The sequence below is a fragment of the Cygnus olor genome, chromosome 11, assembly GCF_009769625.2.
Source record: "Cygnus olor isolate bCygOlo1 chromosome 11, bCygOlo1.pri.v2, whole genome shotgun sequence".
Taxonomy (NCBI): Eukaryota; Metazoa; Chordata; class Aves; order Anseriformes; family Anatidae; genus Cygnus; species Cygnus olor.
Window position 1 is genome coordinate 3,213,007 of NC_049179.1, and position 14,016 is coordinate 3,227,022.

A 14,016-nucleotide genomic window follows, 5' to 3' on the forward strand; every position below is an offset into this window, starting at 1 on the left:
AGATTACTTTTTAAAGTTCTTTAAAAGATTTCAAAAAGAAATTTAATGAATTTCTTGTTCTTTAAAATAATTTTTAAAAGTTAAGCTGTTAAATAAAATTGATTACAGCTATATCATTAGGGAAAAAAAGAAAACTTCTTAAAAACAGTACAGGAAACTTATCGCTTCTGTGTTACATAATGCATCCAGAGTAATAAAATAGCAAAGCAGATCGTGGTTCAATATGGCTTCTATATTCCAGAGAATTCTGACAACTTGATACATCTGCTTTATTTCTTACACCTAAAAATGTCTGGTAAGACCACAAAGCAAACGTATCAGTTAACCAACGGAGGTATCAAATTTTCAGAGAAAGTGAATTTCCATTCTGAAGCCCTAATTTGAATACAGCTGTCATTGTCCCTTAGATGTTTTCCCCTCCCTCATTTGCACTTTTCCTAGAATATCACCTAGGGGACGTCAGGCTTTATTTATGTATTTATTTATTAAAACCATACCAATTCCTTTCATAGACAAAAAAAAAATATGTATCTGTTGACATGACTGCATTTATAAATCTGAAAATGGCTCATTTGGAAGAGCAGAGTCAGTGCTGGACATAGTCATGTCCGTCTTCCTCTAGCCAACTCAGTGCTTCACCCTAGGCCCTGGCTAAGTCCACCCAAATGCCATCATGAGCTCCTTCTCCATCCAGATCAGACTGGCAGGTAATGGAGCACTGCAGAAAACCAGTTCCTCTGAACGCACAACCGCGGCCTCAGGTTCCCATGTAGCCATTCAGCACCTGTGCCCTCCCCCCCCACTAAACCACAGCTTCAGGACATAGCCGCGTGCTACCTGTATAATACAAAAATATTCAAAACAAACACAGGGACAAGCAGCCAAACGATCGTTATTTTGTACTACTTGCTGCCCTCAGTAAATGGCCTTGAGTTACTTATCTTGTGTTCAACCAAAATATTTTACTAATGTTGCACGGTTAACTGCATACAGGTGATCAATCTCCAAGAAGTTTTAAAAGCAAGAAAAAGAATGGAATAAAAAATAATAATTACAAAATCATGGAGTTGATCGGTATGGCTGCAGTATTTATCAAAATGATGACAGACGACATGATGCAAGACTGAAAGGCATCTCTAGGGTTGCTATATTCCTACAAGCACAAAAGTAAAGCATTTTATTACTTATAATTATTTACTTCCAAAAGATCAAAACAGGCTAAAAAGCTTTAACAGAAGAATAATTAGGCACGCTTCTCCTAAAATTTAGTCGACATCTGAACAGCTTAGTTCTGTAAGAGAAGAATAAAACTTACATAGTCACAACTAAATCTGAGCTCGAATGCTGTATTTGTTTATTTAAGGGCCTGACAACTGACCTGAGCCCAATGGCTAGCCGTCCTACTCCCAAAATCCTCCCCAGCTTGTATTCTGTCACCAAATGACAAAGAGCCACTAAAAGCCAGGACATTTTCTCCTACAAGCGCACAGACACTGAGTATTCTTAGCTCTATCCTCCTGAAATCAGGTATTAAAAATAAATAAATAAATAGACCAGTAGCTTTATGCAGAAAACAACCACACAAAGCCTGCAGAATTACTAACTAACAAACCAAGAAGATGCTAATGGGCTCTAGCCCAGTAACAGCAGGGCCAGCTGGAGGATACAGGAGTACTGCACACCTGTATGGCAGAGCCACAAGGAAAGAATTAAAAAAGAAAAGAATAAATACCTTTACTGCCACTAGTTTTCAAAACAAAGTCTCAGTTCAAGTTTTTTTTATATCCCTGCTTAAACTGGGGCATAAGTTCTAGGGCCCCAAACGTCGTATTCCTGCACTGACACCCTGTAAGTTTCCATCTAGCCCAAATAAGCACAGTCAGAGCCCCGAGCTCCTTCTCCTCAGCCCTCCCGAAGCGCAGACCAGCGGCACCACGTTTAGAGGCTCCCCAGGCGCGCTGAGCCAGCCGTGCCCCGCACACACACGGGCGGCACCGCACCACCACGTCCTGGTTACCCCCGCGCGGCCGGGCGGACGCCAGCAGCAGGCACCTGCGGTGCCAGCCCAGCACGCGGCCGAACCCCCGGCTGGAAACCGGCCCTGCCGCCCCGAGCCCGGGGACCGCGCCGAGCGACGGGCCGCGGGCAGCCAACGTCCCTCGGAGCTCGCTGTGGCACCGCCGGTGCCGGCCCCGCCACCTACCTGAGCGCGGCCCGCCCGGGCCGGCCGCACCGCCAGTGACGCCGCCACAAAACAACACCGACCCGCCCGGGCCGGCGCCTGCGCGCGGCGGCGGCGCCCCGGGGCACGCCGGCGAGCGTAGTCCGCGCTCCGCCGAGGCCCGGCCGCCCGGCAGCCCCGCGAACTACGGCACCCGAAGTGCACCGCGGCCGGCCGCCGGCCCCGCCCCCAGCCGGCGCCCCCCGGGCTGCCGCTGCTATGGCAACGCGGCGTCGCCGCCGAGGTCGGGGCCGAGGCCGCGGAGCCCCCGGCGGCCGGTGCGGGGAGGGCCAGGGCCCGGGGGGGACGCGAGGCTGGGGCGGCGGGAGGCGGCCCCGGGGGAGGGGGGCGGCCCGGGGGACAGGGCCGGGTCCCGAGAGGCGCGGGGAGCGGGCTGGCAACGAAACAGAGGGAAACAAATGTGCACGTGTATGAACGTGCCCCCAGGGAAGGCGGGCACGGGGAGGGGGTTAGGGCTCTTCTTCAGCCCCCACCTTTCCATATAGTACCGAAGGGAAACTCAAAAACAAAACAAACCATCCGCTAAGCTTACACATATCTGTGTGACAGCTAATCAGTAAGGATAATAAAAATATCTTCTGTGCTCAAGATTACCACCAATACAGAAAGTGATGCAAATCCAAACGGTGTTACTACATACTCCGCGGGAGCCCATCTATCACTGTCCACAGTTTACTAAATAAGGTCAAAAGCTAGCAGCGTTAAGTTCCTCGCCCTGTGCTGTGCGTGTATTTCAGTGCATGCCTTGAGCAACATTTGCTCTGCCCACAAACATGTAACAAATCTGAAAGGCTTTGCCCTGTTACTTGAAAGGCTGAGTTAAATCTATTTCTTCAGCAGGGAAAGATGACAACGTCTGCTGAGAAGCTGCCCTCGAGTCCCAACACTGGGAAAAAGCAATCTTCTCATCTGCCTGTCTGCGCAAATCCCGGCAATCCTGTGTTTTCCTGTATGCTGGACCCCAGAACGCTGATGACCAGTAGTTCTTTGAGAAAGCCTCAGGTTTTACTGTTTAAAACAACTTCGAGTGAATATGGTGCTATACCACCTACTTCACAGATGTTACCCTGTACTTACCATCCAGTAGATCAAACGTTTACAAAACACTTACTCACTTGTGGGTCATCTCAAGATGGTTATTTGAATACTGACATTGACAGAAGTAGGGTATATGACTACCCCAATTTGCAGCATACTCTGTAAAAATGGCTCTTAATTTTCTCAGACTTAGCCTAGACACTGAGCTTTAAGAAAAGAAATCTGACTTTGTTAGTGACAGTTATTCCCAGAATGATTGAAATGTTTGATTTATCTTGGTTTTGCTGGGTTGAACAAGATGCATCAAAAAGGATGTAGCACATTTGATGATATACTTCTCTGAATCAGACCTAAACCTGTAAAAATAAAGCTTTTGAAACAGGTATCATAAATGTGTAACTCAAGCGTGTAGAAAGAGTTAAGTGCAAGAGTCATTTCACCTGAAGGTTTATGTTTTAATTAAAGTATTTTCTGCTTTTAAAACTTAAGGTCAGTCTCCACATTCCTACATCTCAGGACACTAATATCAACATAACAAATATGACTTAGATATGGTATATGTATCACCAGCTCAGGTGTTGAAATCATCAAGTTTAACATCCATTTGCTCCCAATGTAATTAAATGAGACAAGGCGGCCTTATTCATACCACCAAAGACACCTGCTTCCCTAACTTTCCTCTAGACAGGGCACTGTGTCTATTTCACAGCAGTAGAAAAATGTGCCTGTCCATATCAGAAAGAGCCTTTAGTAACTATAACGAATCACTGCAATACAAATATCTTATAAAGATGTATACAAATTGTTCTAACAGACTCCAAAACCAAAACAGAGAATTAGGGACTTATAATCAATGCCTGCTTTGTATTTTCTTCTTCACTTTGACAGTGACTCTCTTCCTTAGCCCCCCTGCTTCCTCTCAGTAATTATATGAAAGACAGTAGCCGTATTTTGGCAAGTAGAGCATTACAATCAACCAAGACACTAAAGTTTCTGCACTGCCCTCCTTTCAACTGCCATAAATGAAGTATCCACCTCCTTGCATTGCAATGCAGTAGGTATCTGTAGAAAGACGGCACAGCAACTACCCCAAACATTTCCGACTGAGCTCAACACTTCTCTCAAGGCTCTCCACCAAGCAAATGGAAGCAACACCTGCCATCGAGTACAAAATGTATGTTTTATTATTCAGCCTAACCAATACATCACAGAAAGCAAAAACATGACAACTCTGTATCAAAAGGATATACAGTATATCTAATTGTATTTGTTATAGTACCATACCTGCAAAAAATATTAATTCATATATCTGATCTTCTATAAATTCTATAAATTCTGTCAGTGCTCTAACTGAAACAAAAGAATATCTAGTTAACAACATATCAAAGAGAACGTGAACTAAGACTCCTGATGCCCTCAAAAGGCACCTCTCTCAAAAAGTTCCTTTTTAATTTTGATTTTTTAATGAATTTTGCATTGTTCCTTGAATTACGTGTCGAATCTTCTCTGCATCTTTTTCTATAGTTTTATTTTTAGGATCAATCTTGAGAGCTGCTTCATAATCCTGGAGACCTAATACGGACACATTTATAAGAATGTCAGTCATTAAAATGCAAGAGTGTTTTCCTCTTTAGCAACTAACTGGAAGTAACCGTTCCCAGTCACCTGCATAAAGTATTGCTCTTGAATTTTGCTGTTGAGCAAGACAGATCAGAATGACAATAGGATTTACTTCTGTCAATAAATAAAATTTATATCTTGCTTATATTATTTTTAAAAACATTTTAGTGGAAACATCACTAGTATATATTTTCAGATACCAGAATATGAAAACAGAGCCGCCCATTCATACATATGTGTATATACACACATCAACTAACTGCTTTCTTTCGTGTAAAGACTTTTCGTAGTTTAGGGCTCCTACCCGCAGACAGTCTTGCAGTTGTTGAAAACGTGCCATTCAGTTAATAAATAGACAAATGAGCACTTCAGTCCAATCTACATCAGAATCAGTCTAAATTAAAAAATAAGCATACTGGATAGAGGAATTACAGAGGAGGGGAGTGTTCAAAAGTGTTCTGCAGAAGACAGAAAAACTGAATGACAGAACAAATGTGCATGAAAACAAGAAAAAAATACATGAACTGTGAATATGATAGCTCAAAAAAAACACATAAGTAGAGGAATGAATTAAATAAATTACAAAAATCCTCACTTATCTTTTTTTAATAAGGTTTCCAAGTGCAAATAAAATTGAAAGGAAGCAACAAAGAGATTCCTGGGCAGAAAAAGGTAAGAACTGGGAAAAGCTCTACATTGACATTTTGAATATTCTTTAGTTTTTATTATAATCTTTCACTTGTAACTTTGCCTTAAAAAGCCAACCTGAGAGGGACACGTAATTCAGATACTGTCACAAAGATCACACATACCTGATGAAACAACTTGCTGGTTAACACAGATATGTTACTACGTAGTTCACAAGCAAATATTTTAGAAATATTTCAGGTTATTTTAAGTCAGTACATTCTGTAGTTGCTAATACTATAATCTCAAAACCAATAAAACATTGCTTCACGAGCAAAAGAACTTGTGCAATCTAGTTTCACATGAGTTTGCATCCCACATCTGAATGCCTTTCATTCACTCTACAATAATACCTTCCATGGCCACCAAGTTACCACAGTCAAGAGTCAGCCATTATGCACAAAAAGAATGAATACCAGCAGACCAAAGGGAGGATACACAACTCACTAAAGCCTTTTCCTCAATGGTGAAACTAATTTGTACTGCTTACATTAGGAGTAAAACCAATTTTCCTAAAACGTGTTTAAAAAAAAAAAAAAGAGTGGAATTGCAATTAGCCAGCAAATTTAAAAAAAATAAAATTAAGGTATAAAGGTTCATAACAAAAAGAGAGATTGCATACGCTTCCTTTAATGTCTTTCCCAAAAAAAAAAAAAAAAAAAAAAGTGCAGTCTCATTGAGCCGAACAGAATTACTTGCTTGTCAGTATTAATCCATGTGTGTGTTCATAAAACCAAAGTCTTACCTTCAGCATATAATTCCAGCTGACAAAAGGCTGTACCACGTCTCACATATGCTTTTACTCGAGCATTCTCATTATCAGGAACAGGTGGTGTCAGCAATTCTAGTGCCTTTACAAATGAAAATAGCAAAAATATTTAGAGGTAGATTTTCCATAATTTTCCATAATTCTGGTTTGTTTGTTTCTGTTTATACATACTGTTTTCACTTACTAAGTAACTATTCAAATGTAATTATATAGCTTGTGAATCTCATTGCTAAGATTCCTATCTGCTGTCTCATAGTTTGGTAAACACAGTGTCATTGCCATGGCTAAAAACTCATACATATTATGCTAAATGTTCATTCAAATAATTTATTTTATTTTCATAAATGATATTGCCTATTATGCTACAAACAAACAAACAAACAAAAAAATCACATGTTGCAGCACCAGTTACTCTGAAAAAAAAAGGGGGGGGCTTCAAGCCTCAAGACTTATTAGTTCAAAAGGTAATAATTCTGGAACAACTTTCTCCAAATTTTGTTAGCTATCATTTGAGGTCACTCCCCTCTTATTGCACAAGAGAAAAAAAAAAAAGAGAGATGCTAATAGAGATGATCCAGCCCTTCTTTTAAAATGTCTGTATTGTTTTTAAGGTGTCTCCATCATCACTACCATCATCCTTTCTTTCTTCCCACCAAATGAAGAACAACATAACATAATACAATGGGTATTCGTGCATATTCTGCCCCTTTCCTGCTCAAAATTGTCTTTTTTTTTCCAAGTGCAGGTATTCCTTTAACATTTTACCAGTAAAGAAATGTGTGCTGAGTCAATCAGCAACATAATATCAATTATGAATTTAAAAATTTTGAATTGCACTAATAATTATTTACAGATCTGCTTGAAACAGAAGCATCACAGTAATAAATCACAATCATGTGTAAGAAAACAGTCTGAGAACTTAAATATTTATACCTTAGAGGAATCTTCAATGGCTTTGTGTAAATTCCTCAGTTTAAGATGGCAAGCAGCACGATTCAGATACAGTAGTGGAAGCTTATTGTTTAGCCGGACTGCAAGGTTATATGCATTTACTGCTGCAAGATAGTTTCCTGTTGCAAACATTTTGCTAAGTATAAAACAAAAAGTGAAACGTAATTTAATTAAGGTGATGCATCATGAAATAAATGCCTACTTACTGTTAACAACAAATTTTTTAAAAATTGAAATTTTAGCAGCTTGGTCAGTCATAACCTATTCTGAGAGCAACATAGGTGAAGTTCAGTCAAACTTAATGCTCAGAATAAAGCATAACAACACGCAACTTTGCAAAAATAGACACTGTGAAGTGTGACAGCAGTGAAGATCAATAAAAGGTGAATGAACACTTCTATGCATTCACATGACTGATTTTTAAAGTGATATATGTGATTGTGATTGCTTATTTCATTTTAAATAAACCTTCAAACAGAACCTAACTTACTTTCCTTTGTCCTTTAACCAGTCTGGATTCTTCTCCTCTTCTTTTAAGTCTTCCAGCTCAGACAAATCAGCACTTATTATTCTTCGAGCTTCTGCTTGTTTATGTAGCCACTTTTAATATACAATGAACAAGTATTATTTCTGAAGTAAAATTTAAGTTTTGCTTTTGTCTATTCACTCAGTCCTATCAAAAGAGTTCTACTTGTCATGTATTTTGGACAGAGAGAAATATTTAATAATGTAAGACAGGAAGATTTTCCTGTTTTCCCCAAATATTGCTACATGGTAAGTAAGGTTACTATATTACTCATATATATTCAATAAAGCTCTTTTAGAGACTCTGTAAGCTTCTGTGAGCTTCTTTTTAAGAAGACAGAACTTAACAAACATTAAGTATAAAGAAATTTCAAATCTTGTACTACATGGAATTCAATTAATATTGCAAATTTTTCTTTTTTTTTAAAAAAAAAAAAAAGAAATGAAACTTTATTTACCACAATTACATGTTTGGTGAAAATATATATCTTTAATATATATTTTATTTAAATTAAGATTTAAATAAGACAGTATTCTTTGGCTGTTGAGAACATAGTACAGGTAACATTTCTGTCAACTTCCTGAATAAACAGTAATAATTCACCGTCTTGGAAGATAACAGAAGCACCATACTAAAAAGAGAACAATCTCTACCTCCTCCTCTTCTGCTACACGAGATTCTCGTAGGGCTGTAGGAAAAACTCGTGACGTGAAGTTGATTTTAATTGTACCAGAAGATCGAGGAGCTGGTAGTTGCTCTTCCTTTAAATTTTCTGAAAACATACTATAGGAACCACTACCTACAAAGAGAATTGGAGTACTGGAAATGAAAAATGAAGCAAAAGTGATTTTTTCCTGTTTTTCTACCAAATTCCTAATTTATTAATTCTGCATGTTAGCAATAAATCTCTAATAATAGCATGGCAAAAGTTTGTACTTGTTCTTTTGAAGAAAAGCTTCAAACAATGTTTATTCTTGCTGTATATCATGCAATCTGTTACTGACTACATTGTCTGTCACAAATGAACGTACATTCTGCTTACACCACCATCTCTTTCACTTACATGACTCTCTCTTGGGGCAAGTGCAATACAAACAAAACAAGAATGAACAATTTTCTCTTGATCTAGTTCACTATTGTCTCTCTGTAGGGCCAAGGTATGGGATAGAGTGAAAGCAGACTGCCTACTTCTATGCAAACTAGCAGTTGGATACCTTAGTGGTAACATGAACTCCACTCTCAAAAACTTTGCAACACACTATTACAAACTTCCTGTTCTACTTTCCTAAAGCCTACTGCAAAACTTGCCCTTTTATTTCCAAGGACTTAAATGAGAGCTAAGAACTCGCATGGTATTGCTCAACAAATCACAAGAAAATAAAGACACAAAAATAACTGCAAAATAAAAGAATTAATTCAGTATGATGGACACAAAGATAAATGATGAACTAGAAACATCCAGGAATAACGTTACGCCCATACACTGAAGAATGATAAAACACATCCCAATAATACAACCTTCTGTAGGTTTGAGTCTGGTCTTCAAAGTTTCTTCACTAGGAATGCTAGTTTTGTTAATTTTTTCCTTTTTCTTCTCCTTTAGTTGCTCTACTTCTTCGTGTAGTTGCCCTTCTTTTTGTACCTTCCTTTGATTCTCAACAAATTTCTGCTGATCTTTCCATAACTCCAACTCCTTAGTGACTTTCTGCCGCTCCTGTTCTTTCAGCTCTTCAATTCTTTTTCTTTCTGCTTCTTCTAGCTGTTTGAAAGATAAAACTGAGTTATGTAGCATCCATTAATAAGAGAACTGAGTAAAAGATACCATTATCTTCCCAGTTTCATTTTCTAAGCGCATCATCACCATTAGTATGATCCCACAAGCAGAGTTATGAAAGACACTTAAAAATTATTAGGAAAGATTTCTAATTAGCTTTTAAAAGAAGTCGTAAGTTTTAACTATTTTACTACCACTACATAGGTGTATGGTCCCAAAACAGTCAAAAATAAAGTTTTATTTATATTTTGAAAAATACAATCCACAAATAAATATTTGGTAGGTTTTCCTGTTGTCTCCAGAGGTCATTTTGGTTCACCACACAAAAGTATGCTGTTCACATACCTTCTTTATTCTGAAAAAAATACTGTTTTTTGTTTTTTTTTTAAATCTACTTGGACTGCTTTATTATACTTGATGATAAAGCTCTTCCTGCCTCTGATTCAATAATGATAATGATTACTTTATTAAGAGAGGTAGGAAGTGCCTTCTGATGAGGCCCTAATTACCAGCAATTCTAGAAGATGACACTTCACTGTTCATTAACCAAACTTTTGCTTCAATATCCTAGCTATATTTCAACTCTGGAATATACAGAAATGTGAACATATACCTTCATTTTAATGCATTATTTCTTCTCTCTCCACTTCTCTTTGGAATTATTACATACAAGAAATAGATACAGCCTTTCAGCTGAGAAAGTTATTAACTGCAGATTATTTTTGTCGAAATTGCATATGCAATCTTAGAAGTTCATTGCATACCTTTAAAAGTTCATTTAAACACAAATGAAATTACCAGACTTTTTATATACATTTAAGGAAAAAAAAAAAGTGTCTTAAAATATACACAAAATGCAGAACAACAAAAATACCACATACAAAAAACAACCGCAGTGAACATCTGATACAGAACAACAATGAATAAATAAGAGTTTTTATATATCCATGTTTTTGTCAGCAACAAATGACCAAACACTTGTGCTGTTGCAGAGGCCACAAAAGATTAACATTTTGCCACATTATTATTGTCTCCTTTCAGCTGACGAAAATCTGAATTCCTCACCAATATTTTTCATGAGAAATATTAATGGAAAATGACAACTTCTTACTATTTTTTCTATATCATTTTCATATGTGGTAGTAGATATGTTTTAAGTGCAAATTAAAAATAAGATTCTCTACCACTGTAATAAAAATTAGTACTTCTTACATTTTTAAGGTACATTTAACAAAGCAGCTGACAGATTCATTGGCAATTAATTATGTTTACATGTATGATAGAGATTTTTCCAAATTTACCTTCACTGTGGCCTCCAAAGCATATTTTTTATGTTCTTGTTTTGTAACTTTTTTTGCTTCTGTCTCCTCTTTTGCCTTTTCATGGGCTTTTAGAACAGCGTTCTCTCTTAGATATTGCAGCTTCTCCTTACTAGCTTAAAACAAACAAAAAATATTTTAGAAATTTAGGCCCAAAGTTTTACTGTTACATACCATGTTCGTAAAAACAGAAATCCTCTTTTCTCTTTATCTAAGAAAATATAACTTCTCAAAATCCACAAAGCAGTCTTTATCAAATCCATCTCTTAAAAAGAAAATCTAAGATTTGCTTAAACACTCAATGTAAGTTTTATTAGAAACTTTGTTTTGTGCTCGCTATAGTCAATGTTTTGATGTTCCTTGTTAAAAAAAGAAAGTAGAAGAGAAGAGACAATGAACAACACGATTTAATTTAGCTTGAACTGTAAAGTTAGAGCAGAGAATTTTTTTTCTCCAAAACTGCCTTTTCTAGCAGTTTATCTCTTTTCAGTACTTCAGCAGACCACTTCAGCACTTCAAATCCAACAGTTGATTTTGAAGGTCAGTGTGGAACTAGTAAAACCACAAAGACCACCTGCAATTTCCTATGAAGGAGCTGGAGGTAATTCAGAATAAATTAATTATAATATCCCCAACTGACACCGTACTTTTCAGCGACAGGTTAGAGTTCATACGTTTTCTGAAAGTTACTGATACACACGAAGAGCCATGAAGGTAAAGGTAATATTTTTCTAGACCAAATAATACAGTTGGAAGAGCAGTAAAGCTAGTGTTTTGGCACAATTTGGGTTCTTTAAACACAACTTATTTTTCACAAGAGAAAGCTTACCATTCTCTAGAGTTAGGGAATTCCACGTGCCCGCTTCCTTTTTATACAAAGTGAAGAAAACGATTCCATTTCCAATCTTCGCTGTGCTGTTTGTGTCATCAATAGGAGCGTATAAGATGGCTTCAAATAAAAAGGGAGGAACGCTTACCTATAAAAAAAATAATTAATGAACATGTACTAATACTCAAATTTGTAATGAATTACCAGATAGTCGAAATACTCAGTGCAAGCATACAGCAAACCTCAGGAAACACGTGCTACTGACAATGCTAATTTGCTTAGTATGCCATACCGAGATTTTAGCTCCTATTAGAGCAAATAAAAGAGATGGAAACAGTTTGTTTTTCAGCACTGAAACAGAAGCAGTAGACCTCCAATTTGTAATCATTTTGAAAGCATAAACAGCTGCGTCTAGGGAAGGCTGCTATCACTACTGGGTAGTAAAAGTGTTAGTAAGTATGAACAGAGGGACAGCGATTCTCTCTAGCGCGACAGGTACTTAGCAGCCTGCAGCACACAAAGGGGGATTACGGGTTCAAGATTATATAAAACCGTACAACTGACGGTGCAGCCACTGCATATCAAGCCTGTGCTTTCCGACAGCGCTATAAAATGACTGACACGCCGGCTTTCAAGGCGGCGAGTCGCACGACAGACGCCTGCCGCCGCCCCACCTTGAGGTAGCGGTCGGTGCAGAAGATGTTGGCGGCGGTGACCCGCGCGCCGGGCACGGGCAGCGAGAGGAAGACGGCGGAGTCGCTCTGCCGCCACCTGTGCTCCCGCAGCCACACCGGCATGGCGCCGCCCGTCGCCAGGGCCGCCCCGCGCCCGTTGCTAGGGGAGGAAGAGAGCTGCCGGGGCTCTCTGAGAGCACTTCCGGCTCTCCCTCGCCGCTCGTGGGAGGTGCTGGCAGGCCCACCGCAGCCTTAGCCAATGGCACGCCGGGGGGAGCGGGGCGCGGTGCATGCTGGGAGTTGTGGTCCTCAGGGCCAAGGAGTCTCGCGTCACCCCACTATTCCCCCCCTCCCGGCGGGGGGCCATGAAATACCAAGTTTAAAACCAGACGCACTAGTTAAGGTTTCTGACGTGTAACACTGAAGATTCAACTTTCATATTTTATTAGCTATATTCCAAAGGAGCGATCAAATGGTAGCAGTTATTATTAAGAGATAACTGTAGTTTTTCATCATTACAACATACAAATAGGTATCACAAAGGTTTAAAAACTTTTTCAGAGGAAGAAAGCCACAATAATCAATATGATCTCTAGGACAGTCTCCAACTTCATTCACCCAGACCGGTATCATCTGGGTCTGGTTTCAGATCTGGTGTCATCAACAGGAATCGGAATTAAATTCCACATTCCAAGAGTATTCAAAAGTACACGAGGAAAAAGATTTAATTGAAAGTCAAAATACTTTAGGAATTTTTGGCACATGTAACCTTAAAAAAAAAAAAAAAACACTGCTTGCTGTTTCAAAATCATGGTATTGAAAGAGCAGCATTGGATAGAACGATTATAATGTAACAGCAATTCAAAATCCCCTACCACTCCAGAATGTAGCTGTGGTGATCCCAAATGCATTCTTCAGTTTTGTAGAGTCCACTCACAGATAAGTCTTACATTTGTGGAGTGCTGGCCTTCTGCTTTGGTCATCCAGGTGTCATTTTTAGTTTAATCACAGAGAATATACTGAAATGAAGCAGCTTATTATTTATTCCTGCCAGCAATAAGACATTACACATACACAATTTATAATATAGGCCATAGGTACGTTTACCAGTATTTGATCTTCTTAAGTTACACCAAATAGCTTCAGTACCTTTAAAAAAAAAAATCTCCAATCCCCCTTACCACTGTTGTGCTGATATGTATCTACAAAACCACCACCTGTGTCATAGACATTCCACATTGCTAGCTTGCTTGGACGAATGACTGAGCTCTTGCTGTGACACTTGCAAAATAAGCTAGAAGAGAGGTCCATTCAAGATCTTTCTTCTGCTGTTACTAATTTATCAGTCAAAAGTGCAAGAAGCTTTGTAGTGAGAGAAAGGAAGAGATTAAATGTTCCCTGGAAAATTTTAAATACCTATTTCCTGTGCTCTGAAGGATGGAGATTTGTATTCCCATCAAATTTTAGTAATACTACTCTGAACCTTCTAATTCCTAATATATTCATATCATCCAGGAGAGGTTATTTCATTCCTAATGGCTTTGGAGGCTTAAAAAAAATATCTTTGTAATATGCATTTTCTTATCT

General features: G+C 38.7%; 3 protein-coding genes across 11 annotated transcripts in view; 1 reads left to right on the plus strand and 2 right to left on the minus strand.

The window, feature by feature from the left end:
* CCPG1 (cell cycle progression 1) overlaps window positions 1–2,298 on the minus strand; it is a 20,894-nt gene extending 18,596 nt beyond the window's left edge. For 2 of the 9 annotated variants that reach the window (XM_040569937.1, XM_040569934.1), the window contains exons 1-2: window positions 1,733–2,206; window positions 1,056–1,153 (exon numbers count right to left, since the gene is read on the minus strand). The gene's annotated coding sequence lies outside the window, so the exon portion shown is untranslated. Of the gene's footprint in view, window positions 1–1,055; window positions 1,154–1,732 lie in introns of all 9 variants that reach the window. The other 7 variants (XM_040569936.1, XM_040569931.1, XM_040569938.1 and 4 more) reach the window with 6 other exon arrangements.
* On the plus strand, window positions 2,204–3,764 carry C11H15orf65 (chromosome 11 C15orf65 homolog). The gene is made up of 2 exons (XM_040569953.1): window positions 2,204–2,499; window positions 3,083–3,764. The coding sequence occupies exon 2, from the start codon at window positions 3,089–3,091 to the stop codon at window positions 3,443–3,445; it is 357 nt and encodes a 118-aa protein (XP_040425887.1). The 5' UTR covers window positions 2,204–2,499; window positions 3,083–3,088; the 3' UTR covers window positions 3,446–3,764.
* Window positions 3,765–4,441: 677 nt separating this feature from the next.
* On the minus strand, window positions 4,442–12,625 carry DNAAF4 (dynein axonemal assembly factor 4). Its single transcript, XM_040569944.1, has 9 exons — window positions 12,430–12,625; window positions 11,756–11,903; window positions 10,909–11,042; window positions 9,352–9,592; window positions 8,487–8,632; window positions 7,798–7,907; window positions 7,290–7,443; window positions 6,333–6,438; window positions 4,442–4,852 (listed from the first exon to the last, which is right to left on the minus strand). Exons 1-9 carry the CDS (start codon window positions 12,550–12,552, stop codon window positions 4,728–4,730), a joined length of 1,287 nt encoding a protein of 428 aa, XP_040425878.1. The 5' UTR covers window positions 12,553–12,625; the 3' UTR covers window positions 4,442–4,727.
* Window positions 12,626–14,016: the final 1,391 nt, after the last annotated feature.